Raw genomic sequence first — 26533 nt, forward strand, 5'->3', positions numbered from 1 at the left:
CCAAGTGGGGAATCAAACCCCGGGTCCCTGGTCCCTCCCTTTGCTAAAATCCCCTCCTAATTGGCATTTCGGCCAACCCTAGAGATAGAAGTTGCCTCACGTTCTGTCCCCTTGTGGATTTTGCATCTTCCGGGTCGCCTCTCGTGCCATCTTAGATTCCCGCTGGCGTAAAGCAGGATGGAATGCGATGTAAGGCGATTCCCTGGATCGAATCCAACCTGTCCGAAAACAACTGAACTATCCCGAACGGCCATCCCAATCTCCTTTCATCTCCCTCGCAACGCAGGAGAAGGTACAACCGTCCGAAACATCATTTCTTTCACCCAGGAACCGGCAATTTTCAATTCCAGAACACTCGAGGGGCAATTTTTTATCACCCGGAGGGTGGTGAGTGTCTGGAACGAGCTGCCAGAGGTAGTAGTAGAGGCAATTTTATCTTTTAAGAAGCACTTAGATAGTTACGTGGGTCTGATGGGTATGAAGGGATATGGGCCACATGCGGGCAATTGGGATTGGGTTAGGGGTTTTTCAAAAACAAAAGGGACAGCATGGACAAGTTGGGCCGAAGGGCCTGTTTCCCTGCTGTAAACCTCTAGGACTATGAACATCCCACCTCGGGGGAAGTGGCGGGGGCAGCGTACAGGAGCGTTATTTAAGGGGCAGCTATAGACAAACACGTGAACAGGATGGGTATGGACTCCGTAAGTGCGTACGGTTTTAGCTTGGGCGGATATCATGGCCAGCGCGGGGCCGAACGACCTGTTCCTCTGCCACACTGATCCTTGTCCTCTGAATGCTTTGGACGCCATTTTCACGACAGTTTTACCACCCCGAAGAAAGTCCCGTCTCCGGTCAGTGCGACGTGGGCCTCACTCCTCGGGACCACTAGTTGCAGCTCGTCGCCCGCCTCCAGCTTGGCGATGCCAGCGGTGAAGCAGGAGTTATTGGGGCAGCAGGCGGGCATGTTCTGGATGCACCGGAAGAGGGTTATGGACTGCGGCTCGTTGCCGACGAAGTTGGCCTTTATCCGTTTGATGAAATGGCCCATCGTGAAGGTGTTATCCTTGTACCACACTTGGCTGTAGACCAGAAAGTAACCCGTCTCCCGCACGGAGATCCTGTCGCCCGTCTTGCCGAGGGCGGTACCTTTGCGCAGGCTAAGAATCCACGGGATGGGAGTCTCCTCCGCCTGGTCCTGGTTGGGAATGGGTTTCCGATCGGCTCGGCAAGCCTGCTGGGGCCTCCCCGGCACGCACCTCTGGCAATTGCTCACCCTCGCCACCGGCTTCCGGCTGTTGGCCGCGATCAGCTGCACTAGGGACAAGCGAGTCGACGCGGGGGGCGACCTCCTCCTCCTCCTCCTCCTCCTCCTCCTCCGAGCTTTCGCTCCCCCCTCGGCGAGTCTGTCCCGGCTCCGGGGCTGCTGGCCGACCTGACCTCCCGCGCCGCTCCCGTCCGCCGCTCGCCCTCCCGTCCCTCTCGCCAGGAAGCCCAGCTGGTCCAGCCGGCCTTTGTACCTCTCCAGCTCCTCCCTCATGGACGAGATCTCCGCCTTGAGGGCCAGGACGCGCTGCAAGGCCACTGCCCCCGCGTAGGCCGAGACCAGGGCGGCTGCAGCAAGGACGCAGGCCCAGACGATCAAACATCTGCGCTGAGTGTCGACGCCTAGTTTCTCCTTCTCTGCTCTCATCTTTGTCACAGATTCTGCTTTGGGACGGAAACTGGTGCAATAATAAATAAAGACTATGCCATTTCCTGTCAGCTGTTGTTGGTAACTCTCAGCGACTTTCCTTCATATCAATTTTATCATCTGTGCTTGCGGCAAGCTGCACCCAAATGTAACAAAGCAAGTTCTGAAAGTGAGCGTTCTGATCTCGTAGCGATTTGGAACAAGAACAGAAACTCATATATAAATATCTACAGTGAAGAAAGCTCGCCAACTTTCTCAGGAGGCTAAGGAAATCTGGATGTCCGCTACGGTGCCTGCCAACTTTTACAGATGCACCATAGAAAGCATTAAGAACATAAGAAATAGGAGCAGGAGTAGGCCATCTAGCCCTTCGAGCCTGCCCCGCCATTCAATAAGATCATGGCTGATCTGTCGTGGCTCAGTTCCACATTCCCGCCCTCTCCCCATAACCCTTAATCCCCTCGCTTATCAAAAACCCATCAACCCGCATCTTAAAATATTTAGCGAGGCAGCCTCCACCACTTCAACGGGCAGAGAATTCCAGAGATTCACCACCCTTTGAGTGAAGAAGTTCCTCCTCAACTCCGTTCTAAACCGCCCCCCCTTTATCTTGAGGCTGTGCCCCCTAGTCCTACTGTCCTTTCTGAGCGGGAAAAGTCTCTCCACCTCTATCCTATCCATCCCATTCATCATCTTATACGTCTCAATGAGATCTCCCCTCATTCTTCTAAACTCTAACGAGTACAAGTCTAGTTTATTCAGCCTCTCCTCATAGCTCAACCCCCTCAACTCCGCCATCAGCCTAGTAAACCTCCTCTGCACTCCCTCCAAGGCCAAAATATCCTTGCGTAGGTGCAGCGACCAAAACTGCACACAGTACTCCAGCTGCGGCCTCACCAATGCCCTATACAGTTGCAGCAAGACCTCCCTACTTTTATATTCAATCCCCCTCGCTATGAAGGCCAGCATCCCATTCGCCTTCCTGACCACCTGCTGCACCTGCAGGCTGGGTTTTTGCGACTCATGCACAAGGACCCCGAGGTCCCTCTGCACCGTCGCCTGCTGCAGTTTTGTCACAGTTTGGTATGGGCTCCTGCTGTGCCCAAGAACGGTTTGTGAGTGTCGCCCAGTCCACCGCGCAAACCAGCCCCCCCGTCCATTAACTCCGTCTACCCTTCCCGCTGCAAAGCAGCCGGCATAATTAAGGACACCCCGGGACATTCCCTCTTCCACCTTCTTCCAACAGGAAAATGATACAAAAGTCTGAGCTCGCGTTCCAAGAACAGCTTCTTCCCTGCTGCCATCGAATGGACCTATCCCACATTAAGTCGATCTTTCTCTACACCGTAGTGGGCTGGGTGAATTACACCCATGATGCCGGCACGGTGGCACAGTGGGTTAGCACTGCTGCTTCACAACTCCAGGGATCTGGGTTCCATCCCCGGCTCGGGTCTGTGTGGAGTTTGCACATTCTCCACGTGTCTGCGTGGGTTTCCGCCCAGCGCTCCAGTTTCTTCCAAAGATGATTGGCCATGCTAAATTGCCCCCTTTAGTATCCTGAGATGCATAGGTTAGAGGGATTAGTGGATGGGTATGGGGATAGGGCCTGGGGTGGGGTTGTGGTCAGTGCAGACTCGATGGGCCGAATGGCCTCTCTCTGCACTGTAGGGTTTCTATGATTCTATAACATAATATACCGGATGGATGTTACAGTTTGCAGAGGGACACAGATAAGCTGCAGAGCTGGGCTGAGAGGTGGCAAATGGAGTTTAATACGGAAAAGTGTGAGGTGATTGACTTTGGTAAGAATAACAGGAGTACAGAATATAGGGCTAATGGAAGGACTCTTAGTAGTGTGGATGAGCAGAGGGATCTCGGGGTACATGTGCATAGCTCCCTGAAAGTTGGCACCCAGGTTGATAAGGTTGTTAAGAAGGCGTACGGTGTGTTAGCTTTTATTAGTAGAGGGATTGAATTTCGGAGCCGTGAGGTCATGTTACAACTGTACAAAACTCTGGTGTGGCCACACTTGGAGTATTGCGTACAGTTCTGGTCACCGCATTATAAGGAAGATGTGGAGGCATTGGAAAGGGTGCAGAGGAGGTTTACCACGATGTTGCCTGGTATGGTGGGAAGGTCTTACGAGGAAAGGCTGAGGGACTTGAGGTTATTTTCATTAGAAAGAAGAAGGTTACGAGGTGACCTAATTGAGGCATACAAGATAATCAAAGGATTGGATAGGGTGGACAGTGAGAGCCTTTTACCTCGGATGGTGATGGCTAACACGACGGGACATAGCTTTAAATTAAGGGGTGGTAATTATAGGACGGATGTCAGAGGTCGGTTCTTTACTCAGAGGGTAGTAAGGTCGTGGAATGCCCTGCCTGCAGCAGTTGTGGACTCGCCAACCTTAAGGGCGTTCAAATGGTCAGTGGATAGGCTTATGGATAACATTGGAATAGTTTAGGTTAGAGGGTCATTAGATTGGTTCCACTGGTCAGCACAACATCGATGGTCGAAGGGCCTGTACTGTGCTATAATGTTCTATAAGCTACTGTATTTTCCAAGTGTCAATCTGACTGTGGCTAGGGGCTACCTAGGGTTTTTGATAAGCAAGGGGATTAAGGGTTATGGGGAGAGGGTGGGAATGTGGAACTGAGACACGACAGATCAGCCATGATCTTATTGAATGGCGGGGCAGGTTCGAAGGGCCAGATGGCCTACTCCTGCTCCTATTTCTTATGTTCTAAGTTCTACCTGGTCTGGCACACGGAGAGGGATAACTCCACTCCAAATGTAACCAGTTACACACCTAGCGAAAGTGTCGCATAACATCGTAACAAACTAATAATGAAAAGGTGAGGCACCATTTGTCTCCCAGGCTTTAATCAGAAATACAAGTCCCAGCGGTTTCTGTTTCAACGCAGTGAGTGACACAACCACAAGGCTCCTTAGACAGCGATTTCCAAACTTGTGACCTCTAGATGGACAAGGGCAGCAGATACCTGGGAACGCCACCGCCCCCGCAAGTCCCCCTCTGAGCCACTCACCATCCTGACTTGGAAATATACCCTTCACTGCCACCGGGTCAACACCCTGGAACTCCCTCCCTGACAGCACCGTGGGTGCCCCTACACCACCCGGGCTGCAGCAGATCAGGAAGGCGACACACCCACCACCTCAAGGGGTGGGCAATCGACGTTGGCAGATCCAACGGCGCCCACGTCCTGCCAATGAATTAAAAGGAATCAGAACGCGAGATAACTGGGTAAAGGGTGAAGGGGATGCGCCAGTCACGGCCACGAGGTGCACTGTCCCTTTAAGTGAAGTATCTTTGCTGTATCCTGTTAGACAGGCAACGGGCAGAGTAGTTTCTAGTAAAGGAAGTGTTTGAGGTCGGCCTTGCGCAAGTCAGTTTTGAGAATTGCTGATGAGAGAGAAAGATTCTGCTAGTTAAGCATCCGAGTGAGGGCCTTCTCCCTTCAACTTTTGAGTTATTTGCTGTCAATGATTTTGGTAAGACCATTGTGGAGATTGGCCCTTTAAGGGCAGCACAGCACGGTGGCACAGTGGCTGGCGCTGCCGCCTCACAGCCCCAGGGACCCGGGTTCGATTCCCGGCTTGGGTCACTGCATGTCCTCCCCGTGTCTGCGTGGGCTTCCCCCAACAGTCAGAGACACGTGCTGGTTTGGTGCTAAACTCTCCCTCAGCCTACCCGATCGGGCGCTGGGAGTGCGGCGACTAGGTGGTGTTCACAGTGACTTCATTGCAGTGTTAATACTTGCGACGTGAATAAAAAAAAAACGTTTAAACAGCGGAAGAGGGTGAGCTGGTATGAGGTCTATAGGAGATGTGCGGAGACTGGGGCAGTCTGTACATGATGTCGATAGATAGGCTGGTGTGGGACTGGAATGGACAAGACGAGAGGTCACAAAACACCAGGTTAAAGTTCAACAGGTTATGTTGTAACGCAGCTGGTTTATAGCACACAGTCTGTACCTATCTGTTGACATTTCTGTTTACCTGTGAGCATCGGGCTATCGTCACCGCGCCTATATATTTTGTGCCTCACTTCACCTGATAAAGGAGCCAGTCTCCGAAAGCTTGTGGTTTCAAATAGACCCACTGGACCATAACCTGGTGTCTTGTGGCTTCCGTACAGTTTCACCTTTGTGAACACAAATACCCTTTGTGTTCCCAACAAACCCTGTGAGCGCGCGTCATTACACTGGCAACGAGGAAAAAATAATTGCCAAACGAAGGTGAAAATGGGACAGAATCACGCCCATTATTTTGCTCCCAGACGCAGTTACGCAGCACTTAGGAAAATAGATAAGGCAAAGTGTAATAATTTTTGCCGGTAGGGAGAGTGGGCAGAGCCTATTCACGGCGGGAATCCATCCACAGCCCAATCTATCACGCAAACCAGCCTCCCATCTGTTGACTCTGCCTACACTTCCCGCCGTCTCGGAAAAGCAGCCAGCATAAACAAGGACCCCACACGCTCCAGGCATTCTCTCTTCCGCCTTCTTCCTTCGGGAAAAAGATACAAAAGTCTGAGGTCACGTACCAACTGACTCAAGAATAGCTTCTTCCCTGCTGCTATCAGACTTTTGAATGGACCTACCTCGCATTAGTCTGATCTTTCTCTACACCCTAGCTATAACTGTAACACTACATTCTGCACTCTCGCCTTTCCTTCTCTATGAGCGATGTTTCGTCTGTAGAGCGCACAAGAAATAATGCTTTTCACTGTATGTTAATACACGTGACAATAATAAATCGAATCAAATTAAACCAAAAAGCCGGCTGCTGAGCTGTAGAGGTGCTATTGCACACGCGCCCCAATTTCTCAGTGCATTATGGCAAGAAAAGCCGGTGAGATCACCTCCCCCCTGCTTTGAGTGCCTGACAAAATCTGTAGTGTGCATTTCTGAACCTCCTCCAGCCATGTGTGCTGGTGCTTGGGTAAGCGAAATCTCTGCCACTACTGGTGCCCCAGAAAACCATTACACTCTGTCACGCTCGCTGCTGCTAACTCCTAATCATCACTCCCCAGTGTGGAAGGTTTTATCGAAGGAACCGGTTGAACGACCCGTCTCCGCAGACACAATAAGCCTACGGGCTTCTCTCTCTATATTGTAAAGCTCAGTGTACGATTCAATTAGCAGATGTGTCTGGACCGCCAAAAATAAAAACTAACCCCGATTCAAAGGTCGTCCAGGAAGTAGAGCTAAGCCTGACCTCGCCTCCAGAAAAACCTCTCTCCTTAGAACATTTCCCACTGCCTCCCCTTCCGTCCCCGAACGATAAGAGTGAGGGACTCTCGTAACCATTCTGATCCTCCTCTGCTACTGTTCCCCTCATTTGACAAGACAGATACTCTCTAATAGAGCGTCACAGCACAGAAAGAGGCCCTTCAGCCCATCGTCTCTGTGCTGACCATCAAGCATTTATCTATTCCATTCCCATTTTCCAGCACCTCCTCTGGAATCCTGTGTGTTATTTTGTTGCGGGGAGAGAGGAGAGTGGGGGGAGAAAGGGAGAGGAATAGAGAGAGAGAGGGAGAGATGCAGAGAGAGAGGAGGGGGAGAGACAGAGAGGGACAGGGAGAAAGGAGAGAGGAAGAGATGGAGAGAGAGAGAGGGGGAGAAAGATAGGGGGGAGGGAGAGAGGGGCTTATCGAAACCCTGTGAGGGTTCCTGCCTCTCCCACTCTCTCAGGCAATGAGTTCCAGATCCCCACCATTCTCTGGGTGAAAAACCTTTCCTCAGATCCGCTCTAAATCTCCTGCTCCTGTGTTGTTCTTTGTTTGTACTTTAGATAGGTCTTTCTGTGTCTATGCACTCTGTGCCTCAGCCTCAGTATTAGACAGACTGAAGACATACTGGGCTATCTGCTTCACATTTATTCATTATTAATCCATACACATTACAGAGCAGACACAGAGCTCTGAGCATAAGTTCAACCGAGAGAGAGGGAGAAGGACAGAGAGGGAGAGGAAGAGATGGGGACAGAGAAGGGGGGAGAGAAAGGGAGAGGGATAAGAACATAATAAGAACATAAGAAATAGGAGAGAGAAAGAGGGAGAAGGACAGAGAGAGAGGGAGAGGAAGAGATGAAGAGAGAGAAGGGGGAGAGAGAAAGGGAGAGGGATAGAGAGAGAGAGAGAGAGGGAGAAGGACAGAGAGAGAGAAGGAGAGGAAGAGTTGGGGGGAGAAAGGAGAGGGGGGGAGAAAGACAGAGGAATAGAGAGAGGAAGAGATGCGGAGAGAGATGGGGGGAGGGAGACAGGGGGAGAGAGAGGGAGAGGGGCAGAGACAGAGAGAGAGGGAGGAAGGGATGGGGAGAAAAAGGGGAGGGAGGGGGGAGAGGGAGAGAGAGAGAGAGGGACAAAGAGACAGGGAAAGGAAGAGATGGGGGGAGAGAGAGAGAAAGGAGTGCAAAAATACAGGGTGAGAAAGGGGTGGGGAAGAGAGGAGAGAGAGAGAGGAGGGGAGAGAGGGGGTGAGAGGAAGAGATGGGGAGAGAGAGGGGGGAGAGAGAAAGGGAGAGAGGGACACAGGGACAGAAAGAGATGGGGAGAGAGAGGGGGGAGAGAGAAAGGGAGAGAGGGACACAGGGACAGAAAGAGATGGGGAGAGAGAGGGGGGAGAGAGAGAGGGACAGAGAGAGAGAAGGAGAGAAGGAGAGGGAGAGGAGAAGAAGAGAGGGGGAGAGGGATGGAGACTGTCACATGACTGACTAATGTTCATTATACACCATCATCTATGTTGTATATCAGCACACCCCATCTGTTAACCCTTTTTAACTACAGACCTTTCTTTCACCTGCTGCTAACCCCTTTTCTCCCTTTTCCCCCTTTTGCAGTTCTGCTTTGCGTCAAAAGGTGGCAGTCACTCACCATCTCAAACCTGCCCCAAGCTGGTTTGTGCAGCAAGTCTCACAACAGCAGGTTAAAGTCCAACCTGTTTATCCGATAGTCAGTGTTGAAGTTGGCGAGAGTCCTTTTACCCTCCTACTTTCCCCAACTCCAGCTGAGTGTTCACAGTCCAGCCCTCACCTCCTAACAGGGTAGCTGGAGAGACGTTTCCACTGGTGGGAGAGTCTGCAACAAGGGGACAGGATAAAGGTTATTTAAAACAGAGGTACGTAGGGAACGTCTCCTCGCAGAGGGCGTTGAGTGTCTGGGTGCTGGAGGCTAGATCATTAGAGCCACTTTAAAGTAGAGATGGATAAATATTTGATAGATCGAGGAATAGAGAGCAATGGGGAAATAGCACAGAAATGGAACTAAAGACTGCACGGTGGCACAGTGGTTAGCACTGCTGCCTCACAGTGCCAGGGATCCAGGTTCGATTCCCGCCTCAGGTCACTGTCTGTGCACATTCTCCCCGTGTCTGCGTGGGTTTCCTCCAGATGCTCCGGTTTCTGTCCGAACGAGATACGGGCTGGATGCGTGCTAAGTTGCCCCCCCCCCCCAGTGTCCCGGGATGTATGCGTTAGGGGGATTAGTGGGGTAAGTATGTGGGGTTACAGGGATAGAGCCTGGGTGGGATGGTTGTCGGTACAGACTCGATGGGCTGAATGGTCACCTTCTGCACTGTAGGGATTCTATGAATCATGGGATCTGATCCATGGGGCTACCATCCACATTGAATAGAGGGAAGGGCCAAATGGCCTAGTTTCTTGTGTGCACAGGACCCATCTCCCATCACCAATCGGTGGAGAGCCCACACTTCTTCCCATCACCTTTCAGACACACCACAGGCCATTCAGCCCATCACGTCTGCTCTCCCGTTCAATGAGACCGTGACTCGGTAGCACAGTGGGTTAGCACTGCTGCTTCACAGCTCCCAGGGTCCTGGGTTCGATTCCCGGCCTCGGGTCACCGTCTGTGTGGAGTTTGCACATTCTCCTCGTGTCTGCGTGGGTTTCCTCCACAGTCCAAAGATGTGTGGGTTAGGTTGATTGGCCGTGCTAAGAAATTGCCCCTTAGTGTCCAGGATAGCAGAGGTTAGAGGGATTAGTGGGTATAATATGCAAGGATATGGGGGTAGGGCCTGGGTGGGATTGTGTGCGGTGCAGACTCGATGGGCCGAAGGGCCTCTTTCTGTACTGTAGGGTTCTATGATCTATGACTGATCTAACACAATAAACCTCAACTCCACTTTCCCACTTTATCCCCACAACCCTCGATCCCCTTCCTGATTAAAAATCTTCCTATCTCAGCTTCGAACCAGACTCAACGCCCACAGCCTCTACATCCCTCTGCGTAAAGAATTCCACTTTGTGAGGGGAAATTCTTCCCTGTTTCTGTCTTTGATGGGTGACCCCCTCGCTCTGAGATGAAGCTCTCTGGTCCCAGATTCTCCCACAAGGAGAAACAACCTCTCAGCATCGACCCTGTCAAACTCCGCGGGAATCCTGTGGGATTTGGGAGCCCAGAGTCGTGGACTAAGGTGGTCTCTTTATCACTCCCTGCACAGAGAGGAGGCGATGGCCTAGTGGTATTATCGCTAGGCTATTAACCCAGAAGCTCAGCTAATGTTCTGGGGACCCGGGTTCGAATCCCACCGCGGCAGATCGTAGAAATCCTACAGTGCAGAAGGAGGCCATTCAGGCCTTCAAGTCTGCACCGACCACAATCCCACCCTATTCCTGTAACCCCGGATACTTACCCTGCTAATCCCCTGACACAATTTAGCACGGAGAATCAACTTAACCCGGGGAGGAAACCGGAGCACCCGGAGGAAACCCACGCAGAAACGGGGAGAATGTGCAAACGCCACTCAGACTGTGACCTGAGCTGGGATTCGAATCCGGGTCTCTGGCGCTGTGAGGCAGCAGTGCTAACCCACTGTGCCACCCGCGGTGAAATTTGAATTCAATTAAAAGATATCTGGAATTTAAGAATCTACTGATGACCATGAAACCATCGTCGGAAAAACCCATCTGGTTCGCTAATGTCCCTTTAGGGAAGGAAATCTGCCGTCCTTACCCGGTCTGGCCTACACCAGAGCCAGAGCAATGGGGTTGACTCTCAACTGCCCTCTAAGGGCAAGTAGGGATGGGCAAAAAATGCTGGCTTGGTGCAAATAATGTGGAGATGCCGGCGTTGGACTGGGGTAAATAGAATAAGAGGTCTCACAACACCAGGTTAAAGTCCAACAGATTTACCAGCCACAAGCTTTTGGAGCGCTGTCCCTTCATTGAGTGAGTGGGAGTTCTGTTCACATTCGCCATTCTGTTGACAAATCTGTCCTATCTGGAGACAATCCACATCTCTTTAACCTGTCCTTAACCCTCTCTCCACTCACATTGTCTGTATCTTTGAGACTTGATTACCTGTAAAGACTCGCGTTCCAACCATTATTTTGTAAATTGAGTTGGTGTTTTTATATACCCCTGTCTGTGAACAGAACCCACCTGATGAAGGGGCAGCGCTTCCGAAAGCTAGTGGCCTGTGCTACCAAATAAACCCGTTGGACTTTAACCTGGTGTTGTGAGATTTTTGGCGCAAGTGTGCCAACTTGTCACGGGACAATTATCCAGAGGATATAGAATTCTAACAGGGTTAGACAGGGTAGATTCAGAAAGAATGTTCCCGATGGTCCAGAACTAGGGGGTCATATTGAATTCGATGGTCAAAATGAGTGGCGGAGCAGGCTCGAAGGACTCAATGGCTTCCTCCTGCTTCTACTTTCTACATTTCTACCGAACATCCACAGAACCCGAGTCACTGAACACAGGAGGATTGTGCAACAGAAAAATACTTCCTGCCGGAAACCAAGCAGGAAATGGTGGGGTCAGAAAACTAACGGCTGCTGAGAAAACATTCGAACACAAGTGCTGGAATTTAGAGTTCACAATGATATTTTTAACTTGTTTCTAAATTGAACTCCAGGATAGCCGTGTATTGCCAGTAAATTCTGGCGGAAGGGTCAGTTGATGCAAAGAGTGATCGTACGCACTCTGTCACTGCCCTCACAGTGGGCACAAACTCTAGTTAACCTCCTGCCTGTTGTATCTGTAATACAAACATCAAAACCAGAAGTAGGAGTAGGCCACTCAGCCTGTCCAGCCTGCTCCACAGTTCATTCTGATCATGGCTGATCATCAAATTCAATATCCTGATTCCCTCTTCCCTCCCCATATCCCTTCTTCCCTTTAACTCCCAGAGCAATATCTCATTTCTTCTTGAAATCAGACAACGTTTTGGCCTCGACGACTTTCTCTGGTGGTGAATTCCACACATTCATCACTCTCGGAGTGAAGACGTTTCTCCTCATCGCAGTCCTAAAAGGTGACCTCAATCAGCCCTATGAGGTGGGCCTCTTGGAGTATGAGCTCCCTGATTGTGATAATGATTGGAGTATGAGATCCCTGATTGTGATAATGATTGGAGTATGAGATCCCTGATTGTGGTAATGATTGGAGTATGACAGCCCTGATTGTGATAATGATTGGAGTATGAGCTCCCTGATTGTGATAATGATTAGAGTATGAGAGCCCTGATTGTGATAATGATTGGAGTATGAGATCCCTGATTGTGGTAATGATTAGAGAATGAGTCCCCTGATTGTGATAATGATTGGAGTATGAGATCCCTGATTGTGGTAATGATTGGAGTATGACAGCCCTGATTGTGATAATGATTGGAGTATGAGCTCCCTGATTGTGATAATGATTGGAGTATGAGAGCCCTGATTGTGGTAATGATTAGAGTATGAGAGCCCTGATTGTGATAATGATTGGAGTATGAGCTCCCTGATTGTGGTAGTGATTAGAGTATGAGCTCCCTGATTGAGGTACTGATTGGCATATGAGTTCACTGATTGTGGTAATGATTGGAGTATGGGCTCCCGGGTTGAGGTAATGATTGGAGTATGGGCTCCCGGGTTGAGGTAATGATTAGAGTATGAGCTCCCTGATTGAGGTAATGATTAGAGTATGAGCTCCCTGATTGAGGTAATGATTAGAGTATGAGCTCCCTGATTGAGGTAATGATTGGAGTATAAGCGCCCTCTTTGGAGTAACGATTGCAGTATGTGCTCCCCATCCACCCCACCACTACTCAAACTGATCGCAGCCCCCTGCCCCCTCCTCCCCCCCCCCACCAACCGATCACCCATAGCGGACTCCCTTTCCCCCTTACCGATCGTATACAGAGTGGCAGCGGACTCCCTCCCCGCCCCCGCACTTTCCTCCCCACCAGAGAGCCATCTGACCCACCTCTCCCCCCCCCACCACCCCCCCCAACCATCCCCCACCGATCTGTGTCTGAGAGCTGCGGAAGTTCTGAACTTGCCTCCTCCGAGGCTGGAGCGCCCGAGTCGGGCCTTTGCCGACCGTGCCTGTTTCGTGCTGACTCTGGAAGGGGAGAACACGGTGAGGAAGGGGGGGGGGGTAACATTGGTAGGTTTGGGCGTCCAGGCAATTTAAACGCATGCATTGCGGACAGCGGCCATCTTTGGGCCTTGATGAAGGGGGACGGGGGGGGGTTGCGAATCGCGCTACTCACCCAGGCCTGACTTTATCACATTTTCGCACCCAAAAATGGGTGCGACTTGATGGTAAAATTGGGCCCAGCACATACCAAACAGTACCAAAATTAGAGTCACACATATTGTAGTTACAGCTCTATGTTATTAGTTGTGTCCAGCTTTGTGTTTGAGTTTGATTTTGGCCTGTACAGGACTGGCAGAAGATGCCAGTCCCTCTCTCTCTCTCCAGTTTTTCCCCTTTCTTTTCAGTTTGGTAATCATTTAATTTTAATTTCTGTTCAATATAACATCCAAAACCCATACCAGAATCTTAACCTCAAGGTTTCTCTTAAGGTTCAGTTAGGAAGGTAAATGCAATGTTAGCATTCATGTCGAGAGGGCTAGAATACAAGAGCAGGGATGTACTTCTGAGAATACAAGAGAATACAAGAGCAGGGATGTATTTCTGAGAATACAAGAGCAGGGATGTATTTCTGAGAATACAAGAGAATACAAGAGCAGGCATGTATTTCTGAGAATACAAGAGAATACAAGAGCAGGCATGTATTTCTGAGAATACAAGAGAATACAAGAGCAGGGATGTATTTCTGAGAATACAAGAGAATACAAGAGCAGGGATGTATTTCTGAGAATACAAGAGAATACAAGAGCAGGGATGTATTTCTGAGAATACAAGAGCAGGGATGTATTTCTGAGAATACAAGAGAATACAAGAGCAGGGATGTATTTCTGAGAATACAAGAGCAGGGATGTATTTCTGAGAATACAAGAGAATACAAGAGCAGGCATGTATTTCTGAGAATACAAGAGAATACAAGAGCAGGGATGTATTTCTGAGAATACAAGAGAATACAAGAGCAGGGATGTATTTCTGAGAATACAAGAGAATACAAGAGCAGGCATGTATTTCTGAGAATACAAGAGAATACAAGAGCAGGGGTGTATTTCTGAGAATACAAGAGAATACAAGAGCAGGCATGTATTTCTGAGAATACAAGAGAATACAAGAGCAGGGATGTATTTCTGAGAATACAAGAGAATACAAGAGCAGGCATGTATTTCTGAGAATACAAGAGAATACAAGAGCAGGCATGTATTTCTGAGAATACAAGAGAATACAAGAGCAGGGGTGTATTTCTGAGAATACAAGAGAATACAAGAGCAGGGGTGTATTTCTGAGAATACAAGAGAATACAAGAACAGGGATGTATTTCTGAGGCTGTATAAGGCTCTGGACAGACCCCATTTGGAGGATTGTGAGCAGGTTTGGTCCCCATATCTAAGGAAGGATGTGCCAGCCTCGGAAAGGGTCCAGAAGAGGTTCACAAGAATGATCCCTGGAATGAAGAGCTTGTAGTATGAGGAACGGGTTGAGGACTCTGGGTCTGTACTCATTGGAGTTTAGAAGGATGAGGGGGGGGATCTTATTGAAACTTACAGGATGCTGCGAGGCCTGGATAGAGCGGACATGGAGAGGATGTTTCCATTAGTAGGAAAAACTAGAACCAGAGGGGCACAACCTCAGGCGATCCAGAAATGAGGAGGAATTTCTCCAGCCAGAGAGTGGGGAATCTGTGGAACTCTTTGCCGCAGAGGAGGCCAGATCACTGAGTGTCTTGAAGGCAGAGATACTTAGGTTCTTGATTAATAAGGAGATCAGGGGTTACGGGGAAAAGGCAGGAGAATGGGGATGAGAAAAATATCAGCCGTGATTGAATGGCGGACCAGACTCGATGGGCTGAGTGGCCTAATTCTGGTCCTATGTCTTATGGTCTTATTCAAAGGAATGAATGGACCCCACAGAACTGTACATGGTCAGGTAGGATTTACGCTGCTTGTTATGGAGTTTGAAGGATATTTATCAGTCATGGTCGTTGCTGTGGCTCAGGGGTCAACTATGGGCCAAGATGGATAATCACAGCAGGATTATATCCCTGAATCGAGTAATATTTTTCCAAAATATTTCACCATCCCCGTTACTGACAACAAAGTATTTTTTTATTCAACAACAACTCACTGCATTTATGTAGCAACTTTGGCAGGACATATCTTTCTGGGGTGTTTCGCAGACGCCCCACTGTCACTGCCAGAGACGGAGTGCTTGGCGCTCAGCTAACTCTCCGTTCACTGCAGCGGGGCTGGAGAATCCCGTCAGCAGGAAGGGCTGGAGAATCCCGCCCAGAGGATGGCCCTGAGCCACAAAGGGGGTTCTTGGGAGAGCTCTGTCAAAGGGGTGGGCTTCGGAGGAATATCTGAAAGGTGGTAAGTGATGTACCGAGGCAGACAAGTTTAGTGAAAGAATTCATATTGCACCAGGGTTCTGTCACCTAATGGCTCCTGCCTCAACCATAAGAAACTACTAAGGGTTGTGAATGTAGCCCAATCCATCACACAAACCAGCCTCCCATCCATTGACTCTGTCTACACTTCCTGCTGCCTCGGAAAAGCAGCCAGTATAATTAAGGACCCCACGCACCCCAGGACATTCTCTCTTCCACCTTCTTCCGTCAGGAAAAAGAGACAAAAATCTGAGATTACGAATCAGATTCTTCCCTGCTGAATGGAACTACCTTATATTAAGTTGATCTTTCTCTACACCCCAGCTATGACTGTAACACTACATTCTGCACTCTCTCCTTTCCTTCTCTATGCTTTGTCTGTATAGCACGCAAGAAACAATACTGTGTACTAATACATGTGACAATCATAAATCAAATCACATTAAGTGGTTGTGAATTGCATTTATTTAATGAACACAGTTTAAATTTCCTCGATGACCACGGTGGAACTTGTAGATTCATCAATCCCTACAGTGCAGAAGGAGGCCATTTGGCCCATCGAGCCTGTACCGACCACAATCCCACCCTATTCCTGTAAACCCCCCCCCCCCCAGTTATTTACCCTGCTAATCCCCCAACACTCGGGTCATTTTAGCATGGCCAATCAACCTAACCCCACGCCAGGAGGCAACCCACACAGACACGGGGAGAATGGAGCGGCACGGTAGCTCAGTGGTTAGCACGGCTGCTTCACAGCTCCAGGGTCCTGGGTTCGATTCCCGGCTCGGGTCACTGTCTGTGTGGAGTTGGCACATTCTCCTCGTGTCTGCGTGGGTTTCCTCCGGGTGCTCCAGTTTCCTCCCACAGTCCAAAGGTGTGTGGGTTAGGTTGATTGGCTGTGCTAAGAAATTGCCCCTTAGTGTCCAGGGATGCGTAGGTTAGCAGGATTAGTGGGTAAATATGTAGGGATATGGGGGTAGGGCCTGGGTGGGATTGTGGGCAGTGCAGACTCGATGGGCTGAAGGGCCTCTTTCTGCCCTGTAGGGTTTTAATGTGTAGACTCCACACAGATAGTGACCTGAGGCCGGAATTGAACCCTGCGCTGTGAGGCAGCAGTGCTAACCAACCGTGCCACGGCTCCATCTTGTTGGCCCAAGATCGCGGGTCCAGTGACGTCGGCACAGGGGAGACTTTCTGCTGCTGTGGGTGGTGGCCCGAGACAGAGGCTCTGGGTTCAAGTCCCCCCCGCCTCCCACCGACTCGATAGCCGAGGAACGGCGTGTCCGTAATGCAGCCAAACAGATGGATTAGCAATGCGCAAACTCCTTCCGACGCACCGGACAGCAGAAGCAGAGGAGCCTCCCTGGTCGGCCATGTGGAGTGGCGCCCCCCGCAGGTTGCTGACAGGCCGGTGAGCCATCCTGGGGCAGACAAAGTGACGGGATCAGGCACAGGCCTGTGTGTTTTGCCTGCCTGCTCCACCACTTGGTGCAGGAACAGCCACCCTACCCTTCGTTGTAAACTCCTTCTCAATTCAGTGTTGGGGGGGGGGACATTTTATCCCATAAAAGCAAAATACCGCAGTCCCTGTAGAACCAGTTCTGGAGAAAGGGGTCATTATTGGGGAGGCGATGGCCTGGTGGCTGGATTTATTAATCCACAAACTCAGCTAAGGAAACAGGAAACAGGCCCTTTGGCCCTACAAGCCCACACCGCCCATTTTAACACTCAGTGAGGGCCTCATTCCAATCCTACTTCCACCTACGTCTACATCTCATGGACTCCACAATAAAGGGGTGCAAATTTAGGGAATTATATGTGCACCAGATTAAGGGAGATCCAATTTAGGGACAATTTACTAACACCAATCAGCCTAAAAGCACGTTTTTTGGGGTGTGGGAGGAAACCGGAGCACCTGGAGAAAACCCACGCAGGCACGGGGAGAATGTGCAAACTCCCACAGACACCGACCCAAGCCAGAGATCCGACCCGGGTCCCTGTAACTGCACAGCAAACAGTGATAGTCACAGAGCTGTCATGATGCCCGTCAGTTGGTCCAGTTTAAGCGTACACCAACGACGTGAAGAACTAGGCAACTCTCGAAGCAACATCCAAGAGCAGCCCTCGCACGGCCCACCACGTGTATTCCCCTTGTTGGCCAACAAGGAGGACCGAATCACCTGTGGATGTAATGTTCTGGGGACCCAGGTTCGAATCCCACCACAGCAGATGGTGAAATTAAAAAGTATCTGGAATTACTAATAGCCGTGAAATCGTCGTCGGAAAAAAACCCATCTGGTTCATTAATGTCCCTTTAGGGAAGGAAATCTGCCGTCCTTACCCGGTCTGGCCTACACCAGAGCCACAGCAATGGGGTTGACTCTCAATTGCTCTCGGGACACGAGGGATGGGCAATAAATGCTGACCCAGCCAGCGACACCCGTGTCCCACGAACAAATTAAAAAAAAAACCAAGACTGGAAGTTCCCTCCCGAGATCAGTGGACCTTTAAACATCCGCCAAATTACCTGTCCCACCCGTTACGACTCCCGCGGTAGGTGGTACGGATCATTTCTGACTGCTAACTCAGATTCCCTCCACCGATGTGGCTACACTTGCTGAGTTCATCCAGAGTTTTGTATGTCGCATGTGCGATTTGTTGAGTTAAACTCATCGATGAATAGGATTCCTTCACGTGGAACAGTTTGCCTCCATGTTAGGTGTGGCTCCAACCAGCGGAGGCTGAAGGGGATGGATAGGGTAGAGGTAGAGAGATTCTTCCCGCTTAGAAAGGACAGTAGGACTAGGGGGCACAGCCTCAAGATAAAGGGGGGCAGTTTAGAACAGACTTGAGGAGGAACTTCTTCACTCAAAGGGTGGTGAATCTCTGGAATTCTCTGCCCATTGAAGTGGTGGAGGCTGCCTCGCTAAATATATTTAAGTCACGGGTAGATAGGTTTCTGATAGACAAGGGAATTAAGGGTTATGGGGAGAAAGCGGGAAAGTGGAACTGATCCACTTGAGATCAGCCATGATCTTATTGAATGGCGGGGCAGGCTCGAAGGGCTAGATGGCCTACTCCTGCTCCTATTTCTGATGTTCTTATTTCACTCAGGCTCCTTGAAGTCAACCCCCCCTCAACCCCGTTCCTGCCAAATGTGGCCTCAGGTCGCTCCAATCAGTCACCCCCGAATTCAGCTTCTTTCCCCTTGCTAATCCACCCCCCACTCCCCCACCCCCACCCCCCGACACTACGGGGCAACTTAGCACGATTAAGCGACCTAACCCGCACTGTGGGAGGAAACCCATGCAGACGGGGGGGTGGGGGGGCGGAGGTGGTGGTGGTGGTGGCCACCCATTACGGAACCAAAGTCCGCGACTGGAACCAACCTGTACATTGTGGGGGGGGGGAGGGAGGGGAACCAAAACTGAGCAGTTGTGGTTTCCCCCCTACCCACCGCTCCCCCCACCTTTCCAAAATGGTGCATGTTTGACCTTTCAGAGGGGCAAATGGCGTAGGGAGATCGACCAATGGCAGGGTCCGTGGCACTCTTACCCAAATGTCTTCTGGGCACCAAGGTCTGTGAGAGCGGATGGGGGTGGCAGCATGGTGGCAGGTGGGATCTTCCCTTGCGAAACTCCCCCCCAACAATTTTAACAACACCTAACAAACTGACGCCATGTTCACAGGCCACAAAAGCCAGTCTTTTTCAATCGAAAACTTCTTCGATTCGGTTTGATTGCACTGGGTTATAATTTGCAAATTCAGTCTGGAGTTCATCAGCTGCTCCAACTCTTTGCATCCCTGGGGACTAAAACAGTTGCCTTGTAATCTGTAAGAGACAGAGCAAAGAGAAGGCAACGTGATTTCTTAATCCCTTCAGCGCGAACGTCACTTATTAGTCACAAGTAGACTCACATTAACGCTGCAATGAAGTTACTGCGAAGACCTCCTAGTCACCACACTCGATCGGGTACACTGAGGGAGATTTTAACCCGGCCAACGGGCCATTCAGCCCATCGAGTCTGCACCGACACCCATCCCCTCACCCCATGCATCTACCCCCTCCTGGGGCAACATAGCACGGCCAATCCACCTAACCTGCACACATTCAGACTGTGGGAAGAAACCTGGTGGAAACCCACACAGACACGGGGGGAACATGCAAACCCCACCCGAGGTCGGAATTGAACCCGGGTCGCTGGCGCTGTGAGGCAGCAGTGCCAACTATTGTGCTGCCATCCTTCAGGCTTACATGTGACCAGGCATCAGGAGGGGTACTGAAGGAAATTAGAGCGCAAATTATAGACACACTGGCCAGAATTTCCCGACCTTCCTTAGACACAGTACCGGAGGATTGGAGAATCATAGACGTAACTGTAGTGACCTCAACAAGGCCTGTGAGGTTAGCCTCTTGGAGTATAAGCTCCCCGATTACCTGCCCTGTGGGGAGGCGATGGCCTAGTGGTATTATCGCTAGACTATTAATCCAGAAACTCAAATAATATTCTGGGGACATGGGTTCGAATCCTGCCACGGCAGATGGTGGAATTTGAATTCAATAAAAAATATCTGGAATTAAGAATCTACTGATGACCCATTGTCGGAAAAACCCATCTGGTTCACTAATGTCCTTTAGAGAAGGAAATCTGCCGTCCTTACCCTGGTCTGGCCTACATGTGACTCCAGAGCCACAGCAATGTGGTTGACTCTCAACTGCCCTCGGGCATCTAGGGATGGGAAATAAATTCTGCTCTCATGGTCTAAAGGAGACTAGTGAACCAGATGAGCTTTCTCAACAATCGATAATGGTTTCACGGTCATCAGTAGATTCTTAATTCCAGATTTTTTTAAAAAATTGAATTCCACCAGCTGCTGTGGCGGGATTCGAACCCCTGGATTAGCTGAGTTTCTGGATTAATGATCTCATGATAATGCCACTGTGCCATCACCTTCCCTCCGTGCAAAGCACACATTGTTACCTACACTTTGCTAATGTAATTTTTTCATTGCCTTGACGCCCATGTCCCAATAATGAATAATTCAAAAAAATACACGCAGCATTTATCACAGATTGTATCTGACCAATGAACTGCAAAGTAAGAAAACGTTCTTACGTAATCTCTTCCAGATTGGCACAGTTCAGTATGAGATGGGAGAAGTGCTCCAGGGAACTGTCTGTAAACCCATTAAAGGAGAGGTCCAGGAACCTCAGTGTCTTCATCACACACAGAGAGGAAACAAGATCCCCACAACACTCGTCCGTCAGATAATTCCTCTTCAGGCTACCCAACAACAGGAGAGAGAAGCGGCAAAACCGGTTACAAAGCCACGGAGGCATAGGACCAGGAGAGCCAGAGGGGGATGAGGAGAGAGGCAGCGAACGAGAGATCATAAAACAGAGAGAGGGGATGACAAAGTGAGGAGAGGGGAGGAGAGAGACAGAAAGGGGGAAGATTCAGAGAAAGAGAGATGGAGAGAGAGTATGGAGCGAAGGCAGACAGAGAGAGGGAGAGGTGGAGACGGAGAGGGAGGGAGAAAGAAATGGAAGGTGGAAAGTTTCGGAGAGAGAAAAGAGGGGAGGGGAGGGGGTACAGAAAGAGGTACAAAGGGAAGGTTTCAGAGAGAGAGAGGGAGGCAGACAGAGAGAGCAAGGTGGAGGGCAAGAGAGGAGAGAGAGACAGAGACAGAGGGAGGGAGGGAGAGAGAGACAGCAAGGGAGGGAGGGAGAGACAGAGAGGCAGGGAGAGAGGGGGAGGGAGACAGGGAGGGAGGGGGAAAGATTCAGAGAGGGAGGGAGGGAGAGATGGAGAGGGAGAGAAAGAGGGAGAAAGAGAGACAGAGAGGGAGGGAGAGAGAGACAGAGAGGGAGGGAGAGAGAGACAGAGAGGGAGGGAGACAGAGACAGAGAGGGAGGGAGACAGAGACAGAGAGGAAGGGAGAGAGAGACAGAGAGGGAATGAGGGAGAGATGGAGGAGGGGGAGAGAGAGAGAGACAGACAGACACACAGACAGAGAGACAGAGACAGAGAGGAAGGGAGGGAGATACAAAGAGAGAGGCAGGGAGAGAGACAGGAATGGAAAGCAAGAGACAAAATGAGCCAGATAGGTGGAAGGGAGAAAGGGACAGAGTGGGGGAAAAGACAACGAGGGTGAGGGAGAAATTGAGAGAGACAGGGAGAGACAGAGATATAGAGTCACACAGAAAGATCGGGAGATAGAGAGATAGAAAGTGAAATAGAGAGAGTGAGAGTGAGAGAGCGTTTAGAAAGAGAGAAAAGGTGGATAGTGAAATAGACAGAGGAATAAATAGAGATAGATAAAGGGAGAGAGAGAGAGAGAGAGACAGGAAGACAAGGAGAAACACAAGAAGGCATTAAGTCCTGAAGGGAAATATGTGCAGCTTAAAACAGAGTTTGAGTAAAGAGAGAGAAAGGGAATTCAGAAGGGGGAGAAACCATAAAATGCCAGAGTGCAAAGAAGCAAAATTCTTAACAATGTCAGAAAATTAACATTCTTCCTCCAAAACAATAATATTCACTTTAGCAGCAATCTGTCCTTCATTCCTGTGGTAGACATTACATTATTAAAGATATCACAGTTAGGATGTAATCTTTCACCCACTTAAACACCAAGCCTTAAAAACACTAACAACAACTCCCATCAAAGGGCGATCTGGATCAGAAACAATTATATTTAATACAGAAAACATGGGACACAGTGGGATCTGGGAGACACAAGGAACATGGGACACAGTGGGATCTGGGAGACACAAGGAACATGGGACACAGTGGGATCTGGGAGACGGGAGGAACATGGGACACAGTGGGATCTGGGAGACGGGAGGAATATGGGACACAGTAGGATCTGGGAGACGGGAGGAACATGGGATACAGTGGGATCTGGGAGACACGAGGAACATGGGACACAGTGGGATCTGGGAGACGGGAGGAACATGGGATACAGTGGGATCTGGGAGACACGAGGAACATGGGACACAGTGGGATCTGGGAGACGGGAGGAACATGGGACACAGTGGGATCTGGGAGACGGGAGGAACATGGGACACAGTGGGATCTGGGAGACACATGGAACATGGGACACAGTGGGATCTGGGAGACACAAGGAACATGGGACACAGTGGGATCTGGGAGACACAAGGAACATGGGACACAGTGGGATCTGGGAGACACAAGGAACATGGGACACAGTGGGATCTGGGAGACAGGAGGAACATGGGACACAGTGGGATCTGGGAGACACAAGGAACATGGGACACAGTGGGATCTGGGAGACGGGAGGAACATGGGACACAGTGGGATCTGGGAGACAGGAGGAACATGGGACACAGTGGGATCTGGGAGACGGGAGGAACATGGGACACAGTGGGATCTGGGAGACAGGAGGAACATGGGACACAGTGGGATCTGGGAGACGGGAGGAACATGGGACACAGTGGGATCTGGGAGACGGGAGTAACATGGGACACAGTGGGATCTGGGAGACGGGAGGAACATGGGACACAGTGGGATCTGGGAGACAGGAGGAACATGGGACACAGTGGGATCTGGGAGACGGGAGGAACATGGGAGACAGTGGGATCTGGGAGACACAAGGAACATGGGACACAGTGGGATCTGGGAGACGGGAGGAACATGGGACACAGTGGGATCTGGGAGACACAAGGAACATGGGACACAGTGGGATCTGGGAGACAGGAGGAACATGGGACACAGTGGGATCTGGGAGACAGGAGGAACATGGGACACAGTGGGATCTGGGAGACACGAGGAACATGGGACACAGTGGGATCTGGGAGACACAAGGAATATGGGACACAGTGGGATCTGGGAGACGGGAGGAACATGGGACACAGTGGGATCTGGGAGACAGGAGGAACATGGGACACAGTGGGATCTGGGAGACAGGAGGAACATGGGACACAGTGGGATCTGGGAGACACAAGGAACATGGGACACAGTGGGATCTGGGAGACAGGAGGAACATGGGACACAGTGGGATCTGGGAGACAGGAGGAACAGGAGATCCAGTGGGATCTGGGAGACACAAGGAACATGGGACACAGTGGGATCTGGGAGACGGGAGGAACATGGGACACAGTGGGATCTGGGAGACGGGAGGAACATGGGACACAGTGGGATCTGGGAGACAGGAGGAACATGGGACACAGTGGGATCTGGGAGACGGGAGGAACATGGGACACAGTGGGATCTGGGAGACAGGAGGAACATGGGACACAGTGGGATCTGGGAGACGGGAGGAACATGGGACACAGTGGGATCTGGGAGACGGGAGGAACATGGGACACAGTGGGATCTGGGAGACGGGAGGAACATGGGACACAGTGGGATCTGGGAGACAGGAGGAACATGGGACACAGTGGGATCTGGGAGACGGGAGGAACATGGGACACAGTGGGATCTGGGAGACGGGAGGAACATGGGACACAGTGGGATCTGGGAGACACAAGGAACATGGGACACAGTGGGATCTGGGAGACGGGAGGAACATGGGACACAGTGGGATCTGGGAGACACAAGGAACATGGGACACAGTGGGATCTGGGAGACAGGAGGAACATGGGACACAGTGGGATCTGGGAGACAGGAGGAACATGGGACACAGTGGGATCTGGGAGACACGAGGAACATGGGACACAGTGGGATCTGGGAGACACAAGGAACATGGGACACAGTGGGATCTGGGAGACGGGAGGAACATGGGACACAGTGGGATCTGGGAGACAGGAGGAACATGGGACACAGTGGGATCTGGGAGACACGAGGAACATGGGACACAGTGGGATCTGAGAGACACAAGGAACATGGGACACAGTGGGATCTGAGAGACACAAGGAACATGGGACACAGTGGGATCTGGGAGATGGGAGGAACATGGGACACAGTGGGATCTGGGAGACACAAGGAACATGGGACACAGTGGGATCTGGGAGACACGAGGAACATGGGACACAGTGGGATCTGGGAGACACGAGGAACATGGGACACAGTGGGATCTGGGAGACGGGAGGAACATGGGACACAGTGGGATCTGGGAGACACAAGGAACATGGGACACAGTGGGATCTGGGAGACGGGAGGAACATGGGACACAGTGGGATCTGGGAGACAGGAGGAATATGGGACACAGTGGGATCTGGGAGACACAAGGAACATGGGACACAGTGGGATCTGGGAGACGGGAGGAACATGGGACACAGTGGGATCTGGGAGACAGGAGGAACAGGAGATCCAGTGGGATCTGGGAGACGGGAGGAACATGGGACACAGTGGGATCTGGGAGACACAAGGAACATGGGACACAGTGGGATCTGGGAGACGGGAGGAACATGGGACACAGTGGGATCTGGGAGACAGGAGGAACAGGAGATCCAGTGGGATCTGGGAGACACGAGGAACATGGGACACAGTGGGATCTGGGAGACACGAGGAACATGGGACACAGTGGGATCTGGGAGACGGGAGGAACATGGGACACAGTGGGATCTGGGAGACAGGAGGAACAGGAGATCCAGTGGGATCTGGGAGACGGGAGGAACATGGGACACAGTGGGATCTGGGAGACACAAGGAACATGGGACACAGTGGGATCTGGGAGACGGGAGGAACATGGGACACAGTGGGATCTGGGAGACAGGAGGAATATGGGACACAGTGGGATCTGGGAGACACAAGGAACATGGGACACAGTGGGATCTGGGAGACAGGAGGAACATGGGACACAGTGGGATCTGGGAGACAGGAGGAACATGGGACACAGTGGGATCTGGGAGACACAAGGAACATGGGACACAGTGGGATCTGGGAGACGGGAGGAACAGGAGATCCAGTGGGATCTGGGAGACAGGAGGAACATGGGACACAGTGGGATCTGGGAGACGGGAGGAACATGGGACACAGTGGGATCTGGGAGACACAAGGAACATGGGACACAGTGGGATCTGGGAGACACAAGGAACATGGGACACAGTGGGATCTGGGAGACGGGAGGAACAGGAGATCCAGTGGGATCTGGGAGACAGGAGGAACATGGGACACAGTGGGATCTGGGAGACGGGAGGAACATGGGACACAGTGGGATCTGGGAAACGGGAGGAACATGGGACACAGTGGGATCTGGGAGACAGGAGGAACATGGGACACAGTGGGATCTGGGGGACGGGAGGAACATGGGACACAGTGGGATCTGGGGGACGGGAGGAACATGGGACACAGTGGGATCTGGGGGACGGGAGGAACATGGGACACAGTGGGATCTGGGAGACAGGAGGAGCATGGGATACAGTGGGATCTGGGAGATGTAAGTAAACAGGTTGTGATTGGAGTTGAGAAGCAGCAAAAAGCAATCGAGAATTGGATAATGAACGAGAATGTTTGCCATGGTCACCGATTTAATCAGACTTTCTGAGACAATTAGGATCAGAGACTTGCTCAATGTGTAAACTTTTCAAACATGTAAGCAATGGATTCCATTTGAAGAGATGAGATGAACAGATGAGGGAGTCAGAGGGAATAGGTGAGACACTGGGGACTGAGTCACTGCTAAATCACATTGAATCCGGAGACTGGTTACCAGGTGAGACACCCTGCAAATTGGTCAGAGGCAATGAGATCAACTGAGTAGCAAAATGTTCTTAGAAATCATAGAATTTCTGCAGGGTGGAAGGAGGCCATTCAGCCCATCGGGTCTGTACCAAGTATCTCAGAAAGGGTAACTTACCCCAGGCCCTGTCCCCCCACCCTATTTCCTTAACCTCACACATTTAGCATGGCCAATCCACCTAACCTGCACATCTTTGGACTGTGGGAGGAAACCGGAGCACTCAGAGAAAACCCATGCAGACACGGGGAGAATGTGCACAGACAGTTGCCTGAGGCTGGAATCGAGCCCGGGTCCCTGGCGCTGCATGTTGTGTGAATGAACGGGGCATTGAGTCTTGAGTGGGTGTTAAAACCACCGAACCATTGGATCCTGGGAGACCGATTGGGAGCTTGGGAAGAATTTCCCATGGGATT

At 50.9% G+C, this 26533-nt stretch overlaps 2 protein-coding genes across 2 annotated transcripts in view; both read right to left on the reverse strand.

Moving 5' to 3' along the window:
* Positions 1 to 811: 811 nt before the first annotated feature.
* On the reverse strand, positions 812 to 1690 carry LOC145361665 (uncharacterized). Its single transcript, XM_080217557.1, has one exon. The coding sequence runs from the start codon at positions 1688 to 1690 to the stop codon at positions 812 to 814; it is 879 nt and encodes a 292-aa protein (XP_080073683.1).
* A 17266-nt stretch (positions 1691 to 18956) lies between these two features.
* The window catches only part of LOC145361489 (NACHT, LRR and PYD domains-containing protein 3-like), a 35097-nt gene continuing 27520 nt past the window's right edge, over positions 18957 to 26533 (reverse strand). The window contains exons 11-12 of the mRNA XM_080217301.1: positions 20594 to 20761; positions 18957 to 19308 (exon numbers count right to left, since the gene is read on the reverse strand). Coding sequence (XP_080073427.1) covers positions 19140 to 19308; positions 20594 to 20761 — 337 coding nt within the window. The 3' untranslated portion in view covers positions 18957 to 19139. The remainder of the gene's footprint in view (positions 19309 to 20593; positions 20762 to 26533) is intronic.

This window comes from Carcharhinus amblyrhynchos, chromosome 35, assembly GCF_965287045.1.
Source record: "Carcharhinus amblyrhynchos chromosome 35, sCarAmb.v2.hapA, whole genome shotgun sequence".
Classification (NCBI taxonomy): Eukaryota; Metazoa; Chordata; class Chondrichthyes; order Carcharhiniformes; family Carcharhinidae; genus Carcharhinus; species Carcharhinus amblyrhynchos.